At 42.8% G+C, this 26,379-nt stretch overlaps 1 protein-coding gene across 3 annotated transcripts in view; it reads right to left on the bottom strand.

Annotated features, from left to right (window-relative positions):
• The window catches only part of septin12 (septin 12), a 69,797-nt gene that overhangs the window by 19,519 nt on the left and 23,899 nt on the right, over positions 1–26,379 (bottom strand). The window contains exon 1 of one of the 3 annotated variants that reach the window (XM_056401221.1): positions 14,628–14,685. The exons of 1 other annotated variant lie outside the window; for it this stretch is intronic. In XM_056401221.1, coding sequence (XP_056257196.1) covers positions 14,628–14,664 — 37 coding nt within the window. In that variant the 5' untranslated portion in view covers positions 14,665–14,685. Of the gene's footprint in view, positions 1–9,644; positions 9,946–14,627; positions 14,686–26,379 lie in introns of those variants that run through there. One more of the 3 variants, XM_056401222.1, reaches the window with a different exon arrangement.

Below are 26,379 nucleotides of genomic sequence, written 5' to 3'. Positions count from 1 at the left end.
CAGACTAGCTGATTCCCCCTGCTTCCAGTTTTTATGCTAAGCTAAGCTAACCACATCCTGACTCCATCTCTGTGCTGGAGATGCAGAGGTGAGGATGATGAGGATGATCTGAGCGTCTCTTGTCAGAAAGAAGGGAAATAAACGTGTTTATATATTATATATTTTCAACACTTGGACCTATGACCTAGGAACTGCTGAGGATTATTACATATTGATGGAGCGACTTGAGTCAGTGACTGTGGCTACATCCACACTAATATGTTTTACTTTTAAAACCCATGACTTTTGCTACCTTTACTCCTGGTGTCCACGCTACTCTGGAGTTTTTCAGCTCCTAAAACAGAAACTATGTCAACACTAACGATCTTCTGATGAGCGTTTTAGCTCCATATCAGAAACGATCTCCCCCATACTAACCCGCCTGAAAACATCACAACCACTCACGTACACTGGGCATGTGTGAGCCGGTGTAAACAGGAAGCAGATCTACTCTACAGTTGATTAGTTGCAGAAAATACTCTGAATGAGGAACAGTAAAGACAGCTGCAGTGTTAAAATGCAGAATTAAACTGAACAACAACTGCTAGCAAAGACAACATGGTCAGTAACACTGTAATTCATTATCATGTTGTATTCACCACTGATAGTCCAGGCTGATGAGATTCAGATTCAGACAACTTTATTAATCCCAAGAAAGGCAATTCCTTTGCAGTTTACCAAGTCCATACATACAACCTCAAAACTCACAGGCAAAGTAGTCAATGCCAGAGGCAACAGATCAACATACGTGGGTCAATACAAGGAACAACAAGCAGCAATAAGTAATATTGATAAAAATAAAACAAATAAAACTAATTAAAAAAACTATATGTAACAGTTCCTATCATGAATAAATAATATGCATGAGTGAGTGAAAATTTTAAATTCAGTTATTTAAAATGACAAGTGTCTGTGTTTAGTAGCCTGATAGCAGAAGGAATGAAGGACTTGGAGTGGCGGTTTATTCACACTGTAACGCCAGCATTACACTAAATTCACATGACAGAACATCGTCCCAATGGCTAATAATTCCTGTTGCTTTCTGGGCCACCTTTTTCTCCCTAAGGGAAGACAATTCCGAACCAGGGAGCGAGCGTGGATGTGCACGTCATTGTTTCCAAAGGTCTCAGTTTCTGTCCATCCAGATACAATACAGTCCCAGAGTTTTCAAACTAAAACAAGTCCAGCAGCGTCATCTGAAAGTTTTAGCCACTTGAAAACTCTGGAGTCGTGTGGATGCAGGAGGAAACGTAGCAGAGAAGTATTAAAACTAAAACCTGTCGGTGTGGACGTGGCCTGAGCCTTTCAGTGACACTGCTGACGTGATACGTTCATGGACACAGTTCCACACAGTCTGTATGAAGTGTATTAGTGGTTCAGAGAGATCATACGTGTGCAAGACAAACAAATCAGTCGTGTGTGTGTGTGTGAAGTAAAACAATCAAACACACATACGCTCATCCACAGGTGACACAGAGCTATAAATGACTCTCCAAGGCTAACACAAGCAGCACACACACACACACACACACACACACACACACACACAAACACACTTCTCTGGACTTAGCTGGGCTATATCTATCCCCTCTCTTATCTGTGTGTATGTGTGTGCGTGTGTGTGTGTGTGTGTGTGTGTGTGTGTGTGTGTGTAGTCTGGTCTGCACTGTAAGAGGATTGGATGACACTGACAATCCCCATGAGAACTTCAAGCCGTGTGTGTGTGTGTGTGAGTGTGTCAGTGTGTGTGTGTGTGTGTGTGTGTGAGTGTAGACGTACAAATACTCTGAAAATACAATTATGACACAGTCATCTGAAACCAGCATGACTGAAGGATGACTGTGGCCACTTCTAGGCCTTACTCTCACAACACACACACACACACACACAAACAAACAAACGCTCACACACACCCACGCACACACACACACAGGCTGATGGTTAGAGTTAGTCCACATAATTTAATCAGCTATATATATCCAACTGTCGACCATTGGAACAGAACTAATCCTCCTGAGTCGGGACAGCGAAGGGCGGACTGAGACAGAGAGGTCTGGGTTTTCGTGCATCATTACACTGTGCACTCTACTGAAACAGGAAGTGTTTCACTTTGAAAAGATACTATGACTAAAGCACATATGGGAATGTGTGTTGAATAAGTAATGAGGTTTAACACATAGCCTCTGGATTCATCTCTTGTTGCTCTGTTTTAGCAGCTCGTCTTCTACTTTTTATTTCGCAATAACAACATGTTGTCGGCCTGTCAGACCCAGGGAGGAGAATACCTGGTCAGGTGGTACTGATGTCCCAGGATATGTAACTGATTATCAATTAACTGTTAATTATGAACAAAACTAGGAGGATCCAATATATTAGGAGCTTGATTCACAGTACGGATTAAAAGTCAGGCTCTATTGGTTTCTGAGAGATTATTTTATGAATGTGACTCTATGTGACGTGTCACATACTTTGAGATGAATGACACAGAGGTGTTCATGAAAGCAACACCTTGATGTATTCCCTTAAAGATAAATGTCACCGGCTGACTATATTCTGTAAATAATCAGAATGCACAGAAAACACAAAAGTAGTTAGTTGTTTTTGTTTATCTAATAAAAATAAACCATTTGAAAATACTTTCCTAATTATAGGTTACTCATTATTCTTGTGTTCAGGTCTCTAAGTGATGACATTTTGCTGAATTTCACTGGCTGCTGCCTCAGCAACTGTAGAGATGTGGAGCTAAAAGTAGAAATGTAGAAGACAGGAACTAATGGGCACACAGACACCTTCACACACAGTATTGTGGTGGCTAGAGGATGTGTGTGAAAAGCAAACAGTGTGTCTGAGGGAGGAGAAAGAGACTGAAGGAGCCTCAGACACTAAATCAAACATACAGTATAATACTATATGTTCTGGATTGCTGAGCGGCTACAACAGAGCTTATATGTTACTATTTGACAAGGTACAGTATATACATGAAACCAAGTATGTCAGGCTCAATGTAGAGTGCTGACATTAATCAGATGTTTGCTAAGTCTCTATGCTGACAGTATAGGGAAAATAAACAAGGCCTGAAGTGATGAAGTCAACTGTCACTTTCCTTTGTTATGCAGTCCTGTTGAAGACTGGACAGTACAGAGGCAGACAGGAAAGACGAGAGGACGACCACAGCTGAAATTAAAATTGTTGTTATGAGGATGCTCCTGCTGAATAATCTCACACATCTCCTGCCACCTACATGACTTATATTTGGCATATTCACAACAGATATGCTGTATAAACAGTGTAGGAGATGTTAGTGTGTCTCCTCTGATGGATCAGTGGTGAACTCACATTCTGTTAAACTGTGTTGAAGTTTCATGAGCAGAGGTGCACCATCAGGAGTGGCAAACCAAGCAAATGTTTGGGGCCCCCAGAGAGAAATGGGGCCCCGAATAGGTCCTTATATTGGCAATGACAACTATAAACCCTCTCAGACACTATGCAGTGCATGGCCTCTAAAACCCCCCTAAGTAGGGCCCCCGATGATGTGTGCCGTAGCTAGCATCTACCGACAGCCTGCATGTGAGGCATTCAGGGAACATGTACATTTCAGCTGCTACTGACATCTGCATATGATAGTTTTTTTTGCCTGGTGCCCCCCAGAGTCTAGGAATGCCACTGTAGATTTGATAAGTGCTGAGATGGCTTTAGAGGGACAGCCCACACAGATCTTTACTTGGTTTGGTTGATATCCAAAATTGTATCTCTCAATACAGCCCAGCCCGAATATTGCAATATTTGATATTGTTGTATATTGTATTTATGATAAATAAACATAAGCGATGCTGCCGCTAAACAGTGTTTATTTGTCACATGTCAAGGTACAGTAAGCAGAGCAGTGAGGTGAGGATCAGACTGGCCAGTCAATCCCTGTGATATTATAAACAAGAATTACCGCCCTGCACTCAGACAAGTTTCAGATTACATCCGTTTATCCAGAGTCATGAAACTATGAAGCATTTGTGTGAAATTTTGTCACACTTGCTGTTTGAGTTATGGCTAAAAAGTGTTATGTGTTCATCCTTGAGTCCCAGTGGACATTTGTGCCAAATGTGAAGGGATTCCCTTGGTATCGCTTGTGAACCATTTTTTGAGGTCACTGCAAACTTGACCTTTGACCTTTAGTCACCAAAATCTAAGCAGTTCATCTTTAAGTCCAAGTGAATGTTTGGGTCAAGGCGTTACTGAGATATGGCGTCCACGAGAATGGGATGGACGGACAACCTGAAAACATGCCTCCAGCCATAAATATATTGCATATGCTAGGAAATACCGTGATATTCAATATTAATGAGTTTCAGCCTGAGCCTAATCCTTACTTTAAATTAGCTCCACCTTTTCAGGCTCTGTACTGCTGGACCACCATGAAAGACCCGAGGGTTGAGGGTTTTACTAGAGAAGAACATGTCGGTGTGAAGCGTTGTCCGGCATGAGCACACTCAGAAGCATCAAAGACAGAAGAGGTGTGACAATCGTTTAAATATGGAGATAATGATGCACATCTTCTCCTGGGAGGCATAAACACAAAAAGGGACAGAAATATTTGCATAAAAGGATAAAAGAAGAGCCACGCCTCCACACTGCCAACCACAGGCTGCAACAAGTGTGTGCAAATGTCGGACTGACGGTTTTCGGAAACTGTTGGAGGCAGCTGCCCCGACTCCAACATGAGACGGACGTGGTGGTGGTGTTGGTGGGAGGGGGGTTTCTGACAGTTTAATTTGATTGATTTCTGTTTAACCATCTGACTTCTGTCCTCTCCTTTCATTTGTTTCCTGCTGTTGCAACATTTGCATTTGCAATAATTTAATTTCCTCAAAGTTGTCAACAAACTGAGTGAAAGACAGCATGATATAATAACATGTCTTAACCTGTAGCTCTCAGTTTTCTCTTGTCTTGTCATGACAAAGATCAGATGATAAGATCAGATGACAAAGCATCAGCACTGATGGCCCCTCCCTCCTTCTTTAGAGCTGTTAATGCTCTCATGAATATCAACATATCACCCCAAGGAGGTGGGGGCATTGGGGTGGGGTGGGGTGGGGGGCATCATATGTTGAAACATTTGGGCTTGGGAGAGACTGTTTGTATTTACCAAATGGTGTGAAGGCACCGTGGTCATCCTTCATCACACCACACTGGGATCAGCTGATGGAGGGTCTGCAGGATGGTCTATGTGTGTTTGGTTCATACTTTAATGGTTTTTATTGTTTTAGCAGAGAAACGTTTACAGTGTTTTATCCTCATCAACGACCCCCCCATTCAAAGGCTTCAACCTTCCTGCTCAACAACTATCAGGAGTGAAGAGAAACAGGTCTGAAGAGCACAATCTTCTGTTTCCTGATCTACGTCACATCACTCCTTTAGCCCTGTCAAACATCCTCTATTACAAAAGATGACGCATTACATGCGGCACCAATGGTAACAAATGGTCAACACTTCCTGTCTCCTAAGTGGGCGTGGTCGTGATTGCTTGTTCACGTCCAAATATAACAACAATACAATACAACACTAGATACAGTTTGAATTTACATCAACACAGCACAAGATCATATCAGTCTCATACTCTCTGTTTTCCCTCCAAAAACACTTCAATAATAAGAACAATTATAGTGTTTTAAAGCAAAGAAATACAAGTTTTATTTCAGTTTGAACTTTTAATTCATGGTTTCACCTATAGGTCGCTCTAAACTTGTGCAGCAGTGAAGCCAGAACCAACAGAGAGATCTGTGCTGTGAGATCTCAGAGTTTGTTGCTGAGACAGAGACAGGTCTCCAATAAAGTTCATTTTCTCCTGATCTGTCTGAAATATGTCATTTTAATGTCAGAATGTCCTGAAGATTTGTGGCTTGTGAAAAATTGATCCAACATTTATTTCAGTGACTATGAGGCTAAAGAATCATAATGTGTGAACAGGTTCACTTCTCCCATTGGAGTGAGGTGGAGAAACCCTCGTGACACAGATACAGGAAGTGATTGTGAGTGTACCGTCTCCTCTCTCAACTGTCTCTCGTCCTGTTCAGCTACAAACATCTGACTGAAACAGGCTATTCTGTAAAGCAAGTTCCCCGACAAGGCAAAAGAAAGATGGGGTGAATTGTACAGACGTAGGTGCAACACGTTCAGACAGTGTCCTCTTGAAGGTATTCAGATATTGTACACAGGAAAATACACAGAAATGAATGAAACAGCTCAAATCCTGCCTGTCACACCTCTGATAATCTTCGTGTTATTGTTGGATTGTCTTCAAGAAAGTTACAAAAGCCTCCAGATACAACAAACTGTGGGGGAGGCTGTGCCATCAGAACATGGTTTAAGTCTTTGAGTCAGACTCTCTACCTTGACGTGCCCGAGCCAAACCCACTCACTCAGGCCTAGTCAGTGACAGACCATGACAGCTTAGGTGTGAACAAGAAATACACCAACTCAAATCCCCTAAGGCTTTAAGTCCTATTCAGCTTGACTTGACCCTCAGCCTGAACCGACTACACATGATGAGTCATGATTAACAGCAGTGTGTGGAGTTCAGAGTGTGGAGTCTGAGGTAGACCAGGTCTAATGACAGAGGACTTGTCTGAACAGTCAGGTACTGATCTGACAGTTCACTCTGATTCATCTTCTACTGAACCTGTAGCATGAAGCATGGGGCTACATGTCAGCATGGGTTAGCCACGCTCACACAGGCATCTCATAAACCTGTAGCTCTGAGGGTCTGACAGCTGTTTTCTGATGCAGCCAGCGAACAACACACAAACAAGTAGTTTCCGTTTGTTTCTTAAATACAGAACGGCATTTTGTCCAACCGTTTCTGTGCAGTGTTTCCCATGCATTGATTTAAGTGAGGCAGCCGCCACAATAACAACATTGACCACCACCAATTTTCTATTTCTTTACTATTTCAATTGAGCAAAATCCTATTTCATTAATTGTAGAGCTGTGCAATTCGCTCAGCCACTCCCTGCCCTGCTCTCTCTCTCTCTCTCCCTCTCTCTCTCTTTCTCACAAACACATCGACAACACACCCGTCTGTCTGTAAGAAGCACCAGGAGAAGTCCCGCCATATCGTGGACTGTCAATAAAGCTTTTACTGTCCCTGTCTTTCTCTGTACAGCCCTCTCTGTGTGCCTGTGGTTCGGGGTGTGCAGCAGCGTGCATGTGCTGGGACAGAGCCAGATCGACATCTGTGTAAGGCTACGTTCCACGCGTTTTAGCTCCATATCAGAAACGATCTCCGTCCAGACTAACACACCTGAAAACGCACACATACATGACCATTGCTGTACACTGAGCACGTGCAAGCTGGTGTAAACAGGAAGCAGATCGTCTGTAAGGTCAGTAACACTGTAATTCATTATCATGTTGTATTCACCACTGGTAGTCGAGACTGATGAGATACAATCAAGGAGCGGCCGCGGGCGTCTACGTCATCGTCTCCAAAGGTCTCCGTTTCCGTCCGTCCAGATGACAACACAAGTTTTCAAAATCAAACGGGGCCAGCAGAGTTGGATGTAGCGTGAAACGGAGAGCGGTCATGGTGAGACTGACGCTCTGACACCTCTGATTCCGATCTAAAATCACACACATGGCAGCGTCATGTCGGCTTTGTTTGGTTCAGTGTAAACGAGCAAAGGCAGCATGTAAACAGGATCGCTGTGTGAAACAGGCTAATGAATGCAGCCCGTCACTGTCCCTGCTTATGTGAAGTCCTCTGCTTCATCTGAACTCAGATCTGCACAACGATGCAGCTCATCATCTCTGAGCAGCTGCTGTTACAGTTCATAAACGCACAACGTCTGGTTTCTAATAACAGACTTCCTCTTGCACATGAGTGGGAAGAAACCACACACACACACACACACACACACACACTTTTCCATTGAAAGAGCTGCACGTAAAAGAAAAACACCTGTCATCGAGCTTAATGTGCTGTTGACTTTTAACAGCTCAGTAATACACATCTGGAGTTAATGAGGAGGGGAAAATAAGACAAACTACCATATAAACCTCTGATTAGAACAATCTTAATCTCCTCCCAGCACAGTGCCCTCAAATCATACAGCTGTGGACAGACTCATAAACTTCATCATCTTAATGATCAAAGAAGAATGTTGTTTGGTACTTATCAGCATCACCTTAGGTTGATCCACACAGTGTGTTAGTCTGTTCTCTGCAGCTCTGTTCAGTGCTGAAGAGCAGCTCTAACTCTGCGATACACACTGCATGTCATGCCATCTTTTCACAATAAAAGCATCCCAACAGTTGGCCGGTGGAGAAGCTTTTAATGTGAAGCAGTGACAACAGTAGAGACTGTGTGTCAGCAGTGAGTCATCGGCCGTGATGGATCAGTCAACAGTAAAAATCAGGCTGATGAGTTAAAGTCCAAACAGGAAACAGGAGTGAAACCGAACTGTAAACCACAGAGACTCAGGTAGAAACTACAAACACAGATTCCTCTCTGGTCACACGACTGATGACCCGACTGAGGAGACGAGACCGTCACAGGTTGGTGGGGGTCTGTGAGAAGTGTCACACACGAGCCGTCAGACGATCAGACCGCTTGGAAACAAACCAACACTTCACCCAGATTATCTAAACCACTTTAGCTGAAACGCACAGCTGAAATGTTGCTAACAATCCCCCACAGCTCCCTCGCAACTGAGAACTGTCAGCTGCCTTTACAGCTACAGGTGAGAGGTGAAGCAGGAAGTGGGTCCGTAAACTGTGAGGGAGGTGTAAACCTTCGTTTTCAGTCTGGTGTCCGATCACCTGACTGAGACTTCACCTCCCGCTGTTTTGATGAGAATAATCTTCAACATAAACCTGGTTTATCAAATGTAATCATTGACGAAACCCCACTTCAAAAGAGGATGATAAGAGAGACGTGAGCTGCTGTAGAAACAATCAGCTGGTTAATCATTTAGTTGATCCTCAGCCATTTTGATAATCAATTAATCAAGCCAGCACAGCAACATGCTGGAGGATGGGCTGCTTCTTCCTTCTTTCAGGTCATATTGAGCTGAATCTGTTTGGTCGGACAAAACAACCAACAAACAAAAAAATGCGATGATGTGAATGTGAATTTTTCACACATTTGGTATGTTTGACACACAATCTGCAAATTAACTGATACTGAAAATAACTTGCTGTCTGTGTGCGGGGAAAACACACTGTGAGATGGTACAGAACAATAAAAAGATCAGCGTTTGTGCATCACATGTTCTCCAGTGTCAGGACACATGCAACATGTTCTGCAGAGAGGAGTATTAACAGCTGAGAGGAGCAGCTAAATGAATGTGCCTGTGTCCAGATACTGCAGCGTTCACTTTCTACCTGTGTGTTTTAAAACCTAAACAACTTGTCAACAAAGCAGAAGTTTCAGTCTGAACTCTAAGTCTCAGTCTGATTCAACAGTGAGCAGCCAGCCGAGGCCTAACAACCCCCCCCACCCCCATTCTGACCGCCAAAGTGGACCAGTCCTGTCAGCCCTCATTGTTAGCCCAGGAGACTGAGCGTACCCCGCTGATATCCATGGAGAACGAGAGAGACAAAAAAATTCCTACCTCCTCTCATTCACAGGAGCCGGTGGTGTGACTCTGTGGTCGGTGGCGAGCGGCGGCTCTCTGAAAACACCGAGGAAGAACTTCTCTCTGCTCTCTACACTCCTCTCTCTGTACAGTCTGTCTGCAGGGATGGTTCTGCACTCTCTCTTTCCCTCTCTGAGCGCCTCTCTCCCTCACCCTCTCCCTGAGTCTCCCTGATGTCAGGAGGAAGGCCGAGAGAGACACAGAGACACTGAGAGAGAGAGAGGAGTGAGAGAGAGGAGGGAGGGGGTGCTGGTGGTTAAAAGCAGCTCCAGGATCCATTCACATGCAAATGGCCCAAGGAGCTTCCACTAATCCCTGAGAGGAGAAGGACTACACCCCCACCCCCCACCCCCCCTCCCCTCCCAGCAGTGGCTGAGCTGCCAGTCAGTGTGGGATGGAGGTGTAGAGCTGCAGCTCCAATGGGCCGTGGCTATAAAAACTATTAGTTAAATTCATCTTCTCTGCTTTCATCACTTTCTCGACCTTTTCTCAGTTAATTTCTGTCTGTGCAACATTTTTGGATTTGGCAGTAAAATCCCTCTGAACAGTGTCGTCCTCTATCAAGCTTAGAGTGGATGTAAATGCTGATAACTTCAGTTATTCCTGTGGAGACCCCCTCCCCCCTCCCGCCCGGGTTTTGGCTCTAAGGCAACATGTAGGCTGTCCTAACCAGCTGATTGGTGGAGGTTTTAGGAGTTGTATGCAGCCTGAGGAGAAGCCCTGCACACACCACTTTAGTTTCAAGAAGAAATCATAATATTATCACTGTAATATTTTCCTAAGAAAGAGGCTAAAATTGATGGGCCCCATTTTTACACTTGGAACTGCTTGGTATGAAAATGTAAATTCTTGTTCAGTCAACAGTGTCAGCTTCCTGCCTGACATGTAACTGGGTGAAAGTCAACTGATTACTTTAGCTCAAGCAGTGACGCTCTTATGAGTCTGATAAGTACTCTATCAAAGAAGATGCACCCGTCATTGTGTCCTGTACCAGAAGGTGGGCCGGCCCTCCCTCTCTATCATCATCTACTATCTAATCATTTCTAAAGGGCTACTCCAGAAATTACCACCTTATTCATCATTGCTCCTGTGCCCCAGACATTCTACTTTTAATACACCTTCTCAGGACTGGCTGACATTATATGGCCCAGCAGTGATAATAATAATAATAATAATAATAATAATCCTTATTTATAGAGCACTTTTCTAAAGCCACATTACAAAGTGCTTTACACAAGGCAGCACAATAAAACACGCAGGTCATATAAGGCAACAGTTAAAAAAAAGCAATCAGAAATACAATTAGTGTCTTAGTAATAGTGCAAATAGACCAAAGACAGTGTCACCAGCAAGAGGGCGATCAGTAAAAATCAATAACACGAAAAAAAAAAAAGTAAAGAATTAAGTAAAATTAAGTGAAATCGGAAAAGGCTGTACGATAAAAGTACGTTTTAAGAAGAAATTAGTAAATGAGTAAATATTAGTAAATACTAATCTTGGCAGGACAGCCTTCAGATGTCACGCTCCATTGTGTGGAAAAACGTACAGACTGAAACTTGACACACTGATACCGAGCGGCCAATTCAAAAATTTGATTAAAAGTCTTACTGACTTGGGGAATCTGTTTTCTAACTTATGAGGGTTTTAGTCGACATTTTTATTGTCTACCTAGTTGTGCATCTTAATGGATATTTCTTAAATATTTAAATATACACCCTGATCACTGTTTATATGAACTCATGTCCACTTGTTTGTATGAATACATATATGAATGTTGATGTTAAATCACTGAAAATGTGTATTTCTGCTATTAATATTGTTATTTCTCTTATGTTTCTATGCTCAGGTCTCATTTCCTGATTCAACAAAGTATAAATCCAATAAAAAAAAAAAAAATTCATCAATAATAAAATTAATATTTGACTTTTTCCTTCTATTGTTACATGACGTGTTTTGACCAGAAGTAGCCTACAGCTATTTTCTTATGGATGTTTCCCATGAATCACATGAACCGTTGCGGCAGTTGAAAAGTGTCAGAGAGTCAGAAAACAGATGGAGACGTTTGGTTACTCACAGGAAACAGCGGGGACACAGACATGTTTCAAACAATCAGTGTTTCAGAGAAACAGGGAAGTGTGAGTCTATTATGAAAATGATTTCCGGGATTTTCACATCAGCTGTTGCAAAACCGTCAGAGTAACGTCCACACTCAGCGCTCAGCTCGGAGCAGTGAGTGGACGCATCATCACACACTGAAGTATCATTCCACTGTTTCCATTTCACATGTCCATCAGCTTGATTCACACTGAACTGATTCATGTTTCCAGCTAATTTCACCCACAGCAATCCGATCTGTCTGATCTGCTGACTCACACGGCTCATCATGGCGAGTATATGTCCATCATGTACTGACTCTTACTGGAGGAGCAACGTGATGTCACACTGGGGAAATTACTGAAACAGAAAGGTGAGTCGAGTCTCTGTTCCTTGGTAATAAAATATTCTAGGCAGCATTTTAGCCTCTGCTAAATTAAAGGAGATGGTGAAATACAGAAGTGACTCCTCTGTAAACTAGAATGACAATCAGTGGATCAGATGTCATCTGGTTCCAGATGTCAATATAATAAATATGTCTGATTTTTGTATTTCCTGAGAAACTTATGAACATGTAAAAATATATTTCACCATGTTAAGAAAAGTGATAAAATAGTCCTGGACCCAGTTCCAAACCAAATTCAATGGGTTCTTTCATGGTCCGTGACCCATACCTCCATCACCGCAGCTCTCCACTGATCTGGGCTTCATGTCAGAGTCCGGGTGAAGCCTCTCCTCAATGACAGTTTGTAAAGAAGCAGCTAAAGGACTCTGAGACTGAGAGAAACCAGATTCTCTGGTCTGATGAGATCAGGACTGAACTGTTTCCTCCATGATGCTGAGAGCTGATCATCCTTCTGGAAGTTTCTCCATCTCCACACAGGAGCTGTGCAGCTCAGAGAGACCATCAGGTTCTTGGTCTCCTCTCTTCTCCCTGATGTCTCAGTTAGTCCAGGTCCAGCTCTAGAAGAGTCCTGGTGGTTCCAGACTTCTTCATGTCAGAATGATGGAGACCGCTGTTCTTCTCAGGAACCTTCAGTGCAGCAGAAATGTTTCCGAGCCTGGACACAGTCCTGTCTCTGAGCTCTGCAGCAGCTCCTTCCTCCTCATGGTTTCTGCTCCGATCTGTTTGTCAGCTGTGAGGCCTGATATAGACAGGTGTGTGTCTTTTACACATCATGTCCAATCAGCTGAGTTCACCACAGGTGGACTCCAGTCAAGGTGGAGAAACATCTCAGAGATGATGCAGAGAAATGGAGGAACCTGAGCTACATTAACAGAGTCACAGTAAAGTGTCTGAACACTATGACAGAGTATTAGGGCCACTGAAGGTAAAAAAAACCCCCCAAAAAACGATCATTACAATCTTCATAGTATAACTAATGGTTGGTGGTGTAAATAACTTGAGCAAAGATCCTCTACTAAAGGATGATAACACATTACAAGCAGGGATGATGCTAGAACAGTTCCTGTCTCCTGACCGGGCCGTCCATCGTCACCACCACCGTCGTTGCCCACACCCGAATGCTGCATTGTAAATGTATGACTTCATAATCTCAAAGAATATTTGAGTTTTTTCTCATAAATGTACCACTTTAATCTCAGAGTATATCCAAGTTTTTTTCTCAGAATATTACCACCTCCTCCCAGCTCCATCATTGTTTTACCTTCAGTGGCCCTGATATTCTATAGTAGAATACTTCAACTTTTCCCTTCTCATTCATTTCCAACTAGAACAACCGCCGTGTGTGTCAAATCTGAAGTAGAGGGATCTGACGTCCCCATGACCTTGACCTTTGGCCTTTGACAACCTAAATCTAATTCGTTCGTCGTTGAATCCAAGTGAATGTTTGTGCCGCATTTGAAGAAGTTTCGTCAAGATATCGCATCCACAAGAACGGGATGGACAGACAACACAAAAACAATATGGCTGCTGTCGCCGGTGCGGAGGCATAAAAACGTCTATAAATTCTGTTTTCACTTTGTCATTATGGGGTCTGAAGACTCTATCAACACACTATATTTTCCCTGTTCCCTCGTTGTCACAAAGTCCCACGAGCAATAAACGTACCTGTCTAACAGGTACTGTGTGTGTGGATGAAACCCTGATGGATCTCATTCATCTGTCATAGAGCTCCACTGTTTCCAACAACTATTAAGACTATTAGAAACACAAACACTGTTTAGTAGTTTCACGTCTTCAGTAAGAACCAGTGCATGTGGAGCTGAGAGAGAGGAACTGGAGGAAGCGTGTGGTTTTCATAACTTCATGTAAATTGTCGACGGCTACAATAAAATGATACGGTTGACATAGTAACACAGTTTTCAAAGGCTGTAACTGTAACAGTCGTGTGGCACACTACTATACTACAAACTGGGAAAGTGACCTTACCCCCCCTACACACACATGCAGACACATGAATGATTTTGATCAATGACAACAGACGGCTTCTCGCTCAACATCAGACATAAAATGCTAAATTAAGTCACACAATAACCATGTTCCAATAATTAAACCCTCACTACTGCTAAACTTAAAATGAATCCTAACCATGAAAAGCATTACAACGTCAGGAAAAGTCCTTTCTGTCACAGAGTCATTACTTGCCTCATTTCACTTTGCACCACAGTTAAAGCCTTATCCATACACACTCTGTTCCCTGTGAAGATGCCAGCACGCTCACTGCTGACAAGCCTGCAAACTAGTTTTCACATGCTCAAACCTTAAGTGCCAACACAGAACAAGTTCCTGACAGCGTAAAGCGGCGCATGAAGAGAACCATGCTGGTGTAACAGAGAGGACCCAGGTCCAGTTAGAAGCTGTTTAAAGGGTCTGAAAACAGGAAGGAGAGAGCTGTTCTTTACCTGGTGTGGAGACACAGCAGTCAGCAGTGACACACATGTACAACTGGGCAGGATGTCCTTTCACTGCCTGTGTGTGTGTGGAGGGGCGTGGCACTGCGTGTGTGTGTGTGTGTGTGTGTCTGTGTATGTGTGTTTTCTGTGTGTGTGTGTCAGAGGATGATGCATTTCCTGGCCTGTGGGGGAAACTGTTTCCTGGTTAGATCTTCTGCTGTCTCAACACCACAGTAATGCTGCGTGTATATTATTATCATAATACTTTTAATCTGCTCAGTGGGTGCCAACTGTTTCCATGCAGAAGTTGTAAATGGCAAAATTTAACTTCAACAAAATGAAAAATAATAAACGGCAGCATGTTCCTCTCCTTCATCTTCCTGATTTAAGGCTTTTTGTCCACTGCCAACAGTCACACTTTAACGTGATGATTCATGTGTTGTGGTCTGTGTCATCTGATGAATCTCAGCCCAGTGTTCTCTCTCTTTTAGCTCGGTGTTTGGTCTCCACCAGCTCCAGAGGGAAATATCTGGGGCCAGTTGCACAAAACACTTTAGGTTAAGGTTTTCCTTAAAAGTCTGATTGAAGGTTTCCTCAAAATAAAAATGGTTCCTTAAAAATGTTCTCTCTAAAAGTATTTAAGGTTTCCTCCTCATCTTAGTCTTATACTTAGGAATCACTTAAAGTCAGTTAAAGCACTGCACCAAAAACCTTAGAGAGCAAACTGAGGAAAGAGTGGAAGAACCCGACACACCCTTAATGATGAGGAATTGATTCTACATCATAGATTTGACCAGCAGACAGATTGTGATTCGTCCTACTGTCTACAGTTGGATCACGCCACTGTCCTCAGCTGTGCTCTTCCAGCTCCTTCGTTATTAATGATTGCTCTTCGGTTTTATGCGACGGATCTTTCCGGTCGGTTATAGTCAAGGTACGCCATGTCCACAGATCAGCGGCGTGCCAGGTCACTCACCGACAAACCGACTCTCTGACCATCTGCTGAACAATGTGAAGTTTCCATCGAAGCACTTCCCAAAAGTTAGAACAGGTATGACGAGCTAATGCCAGCAAACAAACTCCAAGTCTCCATGGAAACAGTAGAATTATACTGCTGTAAAATCTCTTTCTCTGCTGTAAGACTTCACTTTTTTCCTTAACTAAAGCCCTTTTTCCACCGGTCAAAACGCGATTGTTTGGGTGGGCATTTGCGTCTGCAGAGGGAGCTGTGTGAAGTTTAACCTTTGGATTCTACCAGCAGCAGATCTATAATGTCGGATTTATTCCCTACTTTGTTGTGCTATAGCCTACAGCCCATCTTTATACTGTATTGTATCTATATTTATATGTTAATATGAGAGTATACTCACCTTCCACTTCAGAAACTCACACCTTGTCCTTTCTGCTGTCATCCTTATTAAAGAATCCAGTGTTTAACCTTGTTAACATCATATGATGTTTTTATATAATACAAAACATATGATGAGTGAAATAATCATCAACACCTTGACCTGCAGTGAACCAATGACAGTCTCATAAACACTGATTCAGACAGCCAGTGTTTCATACGTCACAAACCTCAGGAACCAATCCTGTCAGCTTGTGGGGACGGGGGGGCGGGGCTAAATAAACCTGACACCTGTCAGTACAGAGAGAGAGAGAGTTAGCATTAGCAAAACAACTAACACTGTGTCAGCCACTGCCAGTTACAAGCTAACAAACAACATAAACAGATAAAAGATGCTAACTACGCTAACCGCTCTGATCCGTCTGCTAGTCTCTGGTTCTGGTCTCAGACTCCTCATCTGAGTCTGGGTCTGACTGAGGATCAAACATGTGGCTGAGTTTCTCTGATGTTTCCTCCTCTAACCATCTTGATACTCTCTGCTCTTTCACCTGTCCACCTGGAGACAGCAGGTGGTGGGCGGGGCTCAAGGCCTGATCCACATTTCTCACTCAGGACGTAAGAGGAAGAGAGGATTTTCACGATTTTAAAACATGACTGGAGGAACTTTAACTTTGTGTCAGTATGGAGCATGGACAGATGTGAGATGATGTGTGATGGCCTTTCACGTCTGAAAGTTGCTCAGTCAGGCGTCTCCCCGTCTCGTTGGCTATCTTTCTTTAACGTGCTGAATATGAACAGTCCAGTGTTCATTGCCTTTTATGAATGACACAGAGCGTGAGACCGAACACAGAGGTGACAGCATTCCTGCATCACCCACATTATACCATTCCCAGACACTTCACATTCCCATCCCACTCCTTCATCCCACACTACAGAACTACAGCTGCTCAGTTAGCTTCCTCCGCACCATCATGTCACATCTCCATTATCTACTGTATATACTGTGTGAAAATTCAGACACTCAAGAGTTCCCTCCCTCTCATTGTGTCTGTCCCCAACATCACACTGGACACTCATGAGAAAGACATTATACCATTAGATTCACGCATTAAGATGTTGACTGGTCACTAACTGTCAGACTTCAAGACTCATTACTGGGGTCCTCAATGCCTCAGTGAGTGTAAGCTATAATATGCACTGTTTTATGTTACGTAAAACTAAAGCTATAGAATCTAACACAATACAATCTAATACATAAGCACATAACATATTGAATTTCATACCCACTTAACCCCCTCATTGGACAACTTTATTTATATTTAATTATCTACGCTTGCATGGACCGCTATATTAAAAATAAGATCGGCTTTAAGCCAGTATATTTTTCTTGTGTACTACAGTGTGATTTGAATTTTAAAACAGGGGGTGCACCGCTTGTGCATCCGGGTCGGGGATCCGGTGTGGGGAGTCGGGAGCCTGCCTCTGTTGACTCTATGGTAACAAAGGTCAAAGTCCTGAACGGCCCCTTTCATAGTTACATGCAGTACATCACAGAATAATTATATCAGATGTGTGAGCTGTATTTTTTTATTTTAACTACTTAAAAATGAATTGTACTGTTTAATCTGTAAAGACCCCAGTTTTATGAAGACAAATTTATCTTGTTTAAACATGTCTACGAATTAAAAAACACTGACGGAATAAGCAGACTGACGCCACACGGTGTGTTTCTCTCACCAGTCGCAGTGTCTGTCAACATGTTAACATGTTCCAACCCATGACCACTGAGTGATGAAATAACGTAGTAACCACGTAGCGATAACCACTGAGTACTGGTGAATCAGAACATGAACATGTTGATGCAGCTGTAAGATGGTGTCTAGTCTCTGGTCTGCTGTCAGAGTGGTGCTTATTGTTATAACTGTAGTAGTTAATAATTCTTCATTTATTCGTGTTTCGGTTTCCGGGAAAACAAGCAGTGGTGCGACATCACACACTGATGGGTTGAACAACCATAGTAACTACAATGTATGTTTGGCTTCACTATTTATCAGCACAGCACAACAGCTTAATCTGTCACAGTCAGGTGAGTCACCACAGATCCTGCTGCCAGGCCCACTTCACAGTCTGTCCAGTCTGCACTGAGCTCAAGTTACAGTTAGACTATGTCAATATCAACAAGGTGTGAACTACAGGGGAGGCAGGGGGAGCTCGGCTCCCCTTAACAACACATGGACTCCACCTAAAAATATTAACAACGTTATTTTGACATACATTTGCTAGTATTTTGTATCTTCATCAACATGGATCATGCATAAAATTAGGCTGCTGATGTATCATTCATGCATGATTTATCACTATTTCACTTTAATAGATAGAACTACATGCATGCTATTGGTTCAGTCATAACCGCAGCTGATGAGGACTTGATGCCTTGTAGACAGCCTGGCATGTGTACAGTTGTTTTGCTATTTGACCTCTACGTGTGTAATTTGTGCCGATAAGATACAGTATGTAGTACATCACTTTGTAGTATATATACAGTATATATATATATATATATACAGTGCTGGCATAAAGCAAGCATTTAAGAACCACTGATCAACAGGATGATGATGAACTCCACAAGGCTTCAGTGCTTCCCCCAAGTGGTGAAAAAGTACAACTACAACACGCACGCATGCACACACACACACACACACACACACACACACACACACACACACACACACACACACACACACACACACACACAGTGATGGTAGCAGAGATAAACTGTGGTGAATGTGTGGTGTTTATCTGAACTATCTGTAAACTCTCCGTGAAGCAAAACTAAACTATGTCACACATCAGCACTGAGAACAATGGTGGCTAGAACTCACTCCTCACTCTGCGTGTTCATGCTCTTTTACTCTAAATGAGAAGCGTATTCAAGACAGCACACGTGTGAAGGACAGGCACATACCATTAGCCTTATCTTGCTCTGAATCACAAACGTGTTATCTAAGAGCCACTGACGCACACATTTACGGTGACATCGTTAAATTGTGTTGTGATGTTCACAGTCATTTGCATTCATGTAAAAGTTGCTCCCGGCAACATCCACTGTTTCTTACTGTTTAGATGCCCATGAGGTAAACACTCAGTGAGCACTGGAACGGCAAACTAGCAATGGGTAGTTCCTCCTTTGCTTGTAAACACCCTCAGACCCCCTGAGCTGCATACTCCAAGACGGGCCCTAGATGTTCTATTGAAAGTTGCTCACCCTGCAGAAGGATTAAAAAAAGTCTTATAACGGGGGTCTCTGGGGAAAACGCTTTCATAACCCCCTAACCTGTCCTCCTCCATCATCCATCGGGGATTGGCATAAATATTAATGCTCCCTGGAGGATAGAAGCTTTTGATTCATCTCCTTTAGCATCACACTGAGCACTTAAAGACCCCTCAAATGTTTAACCTCGTTAACATCCATATGATGTTTTTTATATAAGACGTATGATGAGTGAAATAATCAGTCAACACCATGACGAAGTGTTTCCACCTTGAACTGTTTATCCTCCAAATTCACAGATCTGTTACTCAAACGTGACTTCCTGAATTGTGCTTCACGGATCACCAGTACCTCCACCAGCACAGCTGTTTCCTGTCCAAACACCAGCTAATGCACCAGCTTCATATTGTGGAGTAAGTGAACATTTCATCCACTTGACGGCTGGAATCAGGGTTTTAAACTTTAAATCTTGCATTTCTTTTGTACTAAAGTTCATGCAACCATCAAACATTCCTGGTGGACTGTCCCTTTGGTCCCCCCCCCCCCCCCCCCGTCAACCCAAACCCTCATGACAGCATCAATCAGAATCCACCAGGACTGTTGTGTAGGAACGTGTTAAGGCCAGTGCAGGGACTGATGCAGGCCTCGTGTTTCCAACTGTGTGGCTCTCCAAAAAGCTGTCCGGATTCCTCTTAGACAAAATAATGTTTAGACTTTCAAACATGGTGATTACTTTCTTACACTCACCCATGCGAGTATTTACAACAGCAGTTTAGGTGTACAGTTGCACACATCAACATGACTCTCATTTTTAGGCATAATTTGGTAACCACAGTCACAGTACGTCAAAATTGGAGAAGGGCCTGACATCTTTCTATATACAGTGCGTTCAGAGCAGAATATTAAACACTTGCTTCTTCCAACTCATTGTCACAAGGAGGCTGAAGCACATCCCAGCATGTCTCAGACACTCACAGCTCCACCACTGAGATAAACCTAGAAACACACTGTGTGGAAATGTTGGCACAGAAAACTCCAGGTCATGTGACCAACTCTTCAAAAACAGCTGTCAGTACCAAGAGGGAAATTTCCAGATCTTCCCACACAGTCAGAAATAACTGTGTCAAGTCATAAAAAATAAATCTAGGAATAAATAACCCTTCCTACAGTCAGAAATGACTGTGTGGGAAATGACTATTGTGTTTTATCAACAAAATGCTAAATATGCAGCTGGTGGCAGAGCGTTGACACTATGTGGGGGTTTGGTTTCACCACCAGAGAGCCTCAGAGAGTGATCCAGCCACTGAGCCACTGTATCTCCCTCTCTCTTACACAAAGGACACAGAACTGACACTCACAGTCAGAAAAAAGTGGTGTCTGATTGGACCGTGACAGGAAAACAAGACGTGTGTGATGGAGGTCAGTTTCAGGAAACACTTCCCAGATAGCAAATAAATCCGGTCCATACTTGGGCCTTCTGCTTGTTTTTCTTCTGTCCCAGTATACGCCCAGTTCCACGGCCCAAATCTGGCCCATATACAGCGTGATTGTAAGATGCTACTTCCACATCTGGACCCGTTTTGGTGCACACTCTGAAAATATTCCGTCTATCAGTCAATGACTGAGGAGAACAGCCGGACTCGGTGCTTTTTTGTAACATTTGTTTGTGGTGTTTGTTTGTGTTTCCACATGCTGAAGGTGTTTCCTCACAGCTAATGTGAGTGTGTGTGATGGTGAAAGAAACAAGGATACTGAAGTTGTTGGACTATCTCTCTCTCTCTCTCTTTTACAAGCATGAACCATGCCACAGGAACAATGTTAATCATTATTCTGATCTGTTCTTACACAACGGCAGCAGCACTGGGACAGAGTTAGCCATGGTGAGATCAGCCTCCTCTGTTCACATGGCATTGAGTCACTCACACAGCACCCAGAGGAGACTCCGAGGCAACAGAGACAATAGTAAACGTTAAATCATCCTCTGACCTGTTATAAAACTGTAGATGCTTCACTGTTTATCCATAAAGATTCATTCTATTGGATCCGTTGATTCTACACGGATGAGGAGAGGCTGCCACTAGGTGGTGTAATGGTGGTGCTGGAGAAAGGGTCAGTGGTCAGGGAACATGGATATCACCCGCAAAAGTAATGGTACCTTGTCATTAACAATGTGAGGGAGTCAGTGCACATACAGTACCTGTGACCTGTGCTTCCTCTGCCTCAACCGTGAGGTTTTGTGTGAAACGTCTTCATGTCTGTGCTAAATTAATGAGGGTGGTTCCTTGATGTCATTCCCATTAGCCTCAGCTGTGCTTAGATCTTAGTGGTAGCAAATGTTAGTATGCTAACATGCTGAACTGAGGTGGTTTAATTGTGGTTCAACATTACACCTGCCAGAAAATCAGCATGTTAGCATTGTCATTGTGAATACGTTAGCATGCTGATGTGAGCTCTCAGAGCCAGGAGTAAGGTTGTAAACTCTTGTCTTTGCTTCCATCTTCTTGGCTTCACCGTTACTCTGCATGTCCAGCACTATTAAAGTTCCTCCAGGCATGTTTTAAACTCTGAGAATCCTCTGCTATGATTCATGTTTAGTTTAACTTGGTTTTCACACATTAAACTAGGTCTGAAGCTCATCTCCTCTTACTTCCTGATTGAGAAATGTGGATCAGGCCTTGAGCCCCGCCCACCACCTGCTGTCTCCAGGTGGACAGGTGAAAGAGCAGAGAGTATCAAGATGGTTAGAGGAGGAAACATCAGAGAGACTCAGCCACATGTTTGAGCCTCAGTCAGACCCAGACTCAGAGGAGGAGTCTGCTGAGACCAGAACCAGAGACTAGCAGACACATGTTGTTTGTTAGTTTGTAACTGGCAGTGGCGGACACAGTGTTAGTTGTTAGTTATTTCACTCATATGTCTTGTATTATAGAAAAACATCATATGGACATTCACAAGGTTTAAAATACTTAATCTGAGTCTGAGCTTGTCAAGTTCTTTCCTCATTGAATTATGGTTTTGTACCTGAGCTTAATGTCACCACCGTGCTCTATGTAGCAGAAAGACAAGGTGAAATTCATAAAACTAAAAACGCCTGGCAAAGACAGCTACATAGAAAACATAAAAAAACACTGCCTGATTAACTCTCCATCATAGAGGAAGACCGGTAGAAACTGACGAGACACACTGAAGTCCAGAGGAGCTTTAGTGCAGTGTTGGAGTTTAGGCCTCGGACTCGAGTCTCAAGTTCTGATTTTCAGGATTTGTGACTCGACTTGGACTTGAGAACTGATGCCTTGGATTTAGATTCAGACTTGAGCATTGACTGCATTCAGACTCGGAAGTTTGTAGGACTTTGTAGCTCTAGTCAGTCTCCACGTCTTACTCCACTTCGAAGAATCCACAGCACCACTCGGTAAAGCTGAGCTATAACACGGAACAATATCCATATCTAAGGAGACAGAGAGCGAGGTCAAATACTGTGTAGCTCCCCTCTCTGCTTGCCTGACCTGATACCCCCGCCCCTCCCCTTACAGGAACACTAAAGCAATTCAGGTGCATAGTCACTAAAAGGTCATAGTCACCTATTCCCTTAAATGATCCACACACACTTTTAGTGAGAAAAATCAACTTGTGGTGTTGCATTACTGTAAATATGAACTGTAAATACCTCAACCTATAAATACTGTAAATAATCCTTCAATTTCTTTTATCAATTACTGTCTATTACTGTTATTTTACATATGCAATGAAACTAATTAGTCCAACATAAACAAACTGTATTTAGGCTGCTACAGACTTTCTGTTAGTTACTTTGAAGTCTGTATCTATAACTACAGTAATACTGGTGAAATGGTGACAGCTTCACTGACTCCACCACAACCCTGCTTTAGTGATGAACTTTCAGTCATCCTGTCTCCAATACGAAATGATGTCACGGATGTACAGCCTTTACAGTCCGACAGTTCCCTGTTATAAATGAGGCTCAGTTGACAAAGTTTGTGTGAAGACTGTTTAACTTTCCAGCCGTTTCCCTGTGCATCACTGTTATCATGAGGGTTATCCCACCTACACTATGACATCAATCAACAGGGCCTGTGTGCTAATAAAGGCTGAGCAGGAACAATAAACGCTCTCTCTGCGCCGAGTGTGAAGCATTAACAGGAGGGTCTCTGTGAGGGTCAGGGAGTTGATGAGGCTGTACACTCACTCTGCAGGCAAACAGACACACCCAGCGCTGTGGCCATACAGGGACTATGTACACACGCACACACACACACACACACACACACATACACACACACACACACAAAAACGTAAACATCTTATCTTGGGTATTTCCTCACAGTCAGGAGGAGTTTTACGACCTGTTGATAGGCTGAGAGGAACACAGGTTACTTCCTCCACTGGTGTCTCCATCTTTCTCTCTGTCTCTCTATTATTTTCTTTTTCTTCTGTCCCCCATGCTGATGCTTTAACACCAACACAAACTGGCAGCGTGTGTGTGTCTGCGTGCATGTGTCTGCGTGACCAATGCTGTTGAATGAAACCATCACAGCTCTCAAGTTACCGTAGCTTCCTGTTTGCTCAGTGAGCTGGATTCTCTATGATACACACACGCACACGCACACGCACACACACACACACACACACACACACACACACACACACACACACACACACACACACACACACACACACACACACACACAGGTAGGAGGATAAACCAAAACAATTTTCTGAACTGTTGTTTGGCATGTGTTGCTCATGAAGGAACAGTCCCATCATGCATCAGTGCATCGTGTTGGAATGAACTCAAGACAAGAGGGACATTTACTGCTTAAGGGGTGCACTTCAGCTAAGCTTACAGATGTAAACACTTCCCATAATGCAACTCAATAGGGTCATTATATTATAGACCCTCCCTCCCTACCTGGTCAACACCGATGCCTTACACCTTGTCTACACAGCTCCTTCAGTGTCACACACGATGCATTCAGGCACAGAACTGGGTGTAGGTCACCAGCAGACTGCAGGGCTCACAACCTAACACACAATCTCCATGGTTACATGTGTTAAACAGAAGAAAATAAACTTGCATGGACAGCCGCGTTAATGAATGTATGACTTTCTGGTATAAATCTGTCGTCTCTAAGCCCAAGATGAGATAACTCTGATGACATCACTATGACATCATCACTGTTATTTTGTCTGATTTGACAAAGGACATTATACAGCTGGTTTCATGGGCTGATCTGACAGTGTAAACTCTGAGCAGACAGCAGACCGTTTTTCTCAGCTGAAGGGTTAATTCTGCTGCAGGTTTGTCCTGTGAACGTCTCCGTACAGCTTGAACCATTATTAAACCAAACAAGTGTCTGTGCCCCAACACACACACACACACACACACACACTTCCACAGAGGGGTCTATTAAAGATGAGTCAGGCTCTGAAGCTTTGCTCAGAGTGATACTTGAAGCTTTACAGTTTCCTGTTGATGTGAACTTAAGTACAGTACTGTGTGGCCCCGGACCCGCAACAAAACATAACATCAACAACACACACACACACACACACACACACACACACACACACACACACACACACACACACACACACACACACACACACACACACACACACACAGCATAGCAGGAGAACCTCCAACTGTTAAACGATCAGGATCAGAGAAAGCACTAGACACATGACTCCTCACAGGTTTCAGTTTGTTATTTTAAGATAGAAAGTCATGCACATGTTTTTTTAAAAAAAAAACAGTATATCTAATGTGGGAATATTTGGATTTAGTACAAAGAATGAACTGCTCAAAATTTTAAATGATTCACGCTAAAGACAAACCAAACCTATAGGTCACAAGCTGATCACTCCATCTTAAATTAAATAGGCAATATCGATAATAATGAATACATTTATTTCATGGACATCCAAATATGTCATGCACCAGATTTGCAAAAGACTGTGTGGGCAGAGGAGGGCTTCAGGGCTCAATGGACTTTGGTTATTGATCGTCCCTTAATTTGTTAATAAGTTTTCTGGAAAGAACTGTTGGAAAAGATTATTATTGGTAGCTTTATTCTTCATGTATATTGTATTTCATGCTTACATGTTAATGTTAAAAGTTGGTGCCACTTATAAAAGGTTTATAATTAGGTCATTAATTCAGTTTATAAATCCTGAATAAACAACTATAGACAGTTTTCAGACATTGCTGCAGGCTCCCTATTTGGCAAGATCAAGTTAATGCTTACTACTCATTAATCCTACTTATTACTTACTAACATTTATAACTAGTAAAATGAGCTTTATAGTAACTCATATAGAATGATGATGTGTTTTACACTTTACATTAAGGCCCCTATTACCAATTACACAATTCAATACCAATTCAAAAGGAGATGAAGAAACATGAAGATGGATGGAGGGAGGATCACAGAGATGTGGACAGTGGAACAAAGAATGAGTGAGCAGTTCACTAAGTAAAGGAAGTTTACCACCTGTGTTCTACCTGGATGCTTAAATCCTAAAGAAGAGAACAACCAGCAGAAAGCATCTGCATGTTAATCTCCACTGAGCAGAACAATCTGATCAACACCTATGATTAGAATGAGGACGGCTGCTGAGAGCATGTCAAGGTAAACATCACTGCTAACGCCTCAGAGGATGAATCTGGTCATGTGATATGATCATGTGATCTGCCGTAATTTGATCTGGCAAATGAAACATTTTAACCATTCAGATGCTGATGCTGCTTCATTGATAGTAACTTAACAAACATGTGATGAAGCAGAAGCTACAAACAGTACACAGTACAGAGAAATACGGGCTCACTATTTGGCAAGTAACGGGTCACCTTTTTATGTGTTATAACAGCTTATAAATGATTTATACAGTGTTATCAAGCTAATTAATAAACCATTTATAAATCCTTTATAAGGGTGGTCTTATTATAAAGTGGTACCAAGTTGATATTTCCCACCAGCTGCAACCATGACGTGTATTACTGCAGCTTTAAGAGGGGAACATTTCCTGTGCAACCTGTACAAGTGCTGTGAACATGAGGAGCTGCAGGACGGGCAGCGCCTCACACAGATTTCTGGGTAGGACAGTCTGCTGATGTCATTGAT

The sequence above is a fragment of the Seriola aureovittata genome, chromosome 17, assembly GCF_021018895.1.
Source record: "Seriola aureovittata isolate HTS-2021-v1 ecotype China chromosome 17, ASM2101889v1, whole genome shotgun sequence".
In the NCBI taxonomy this organism is placed as follows: domain Eukaryota; kingdom Metazoa; phylum Chordata; class Actinopteri; order Carangiformes; family Carangidae; genus Seriola; species Seriola aureovittata.
This window is presented reverse-complemented; position numbering and strand designations above follow the sequence as displayed.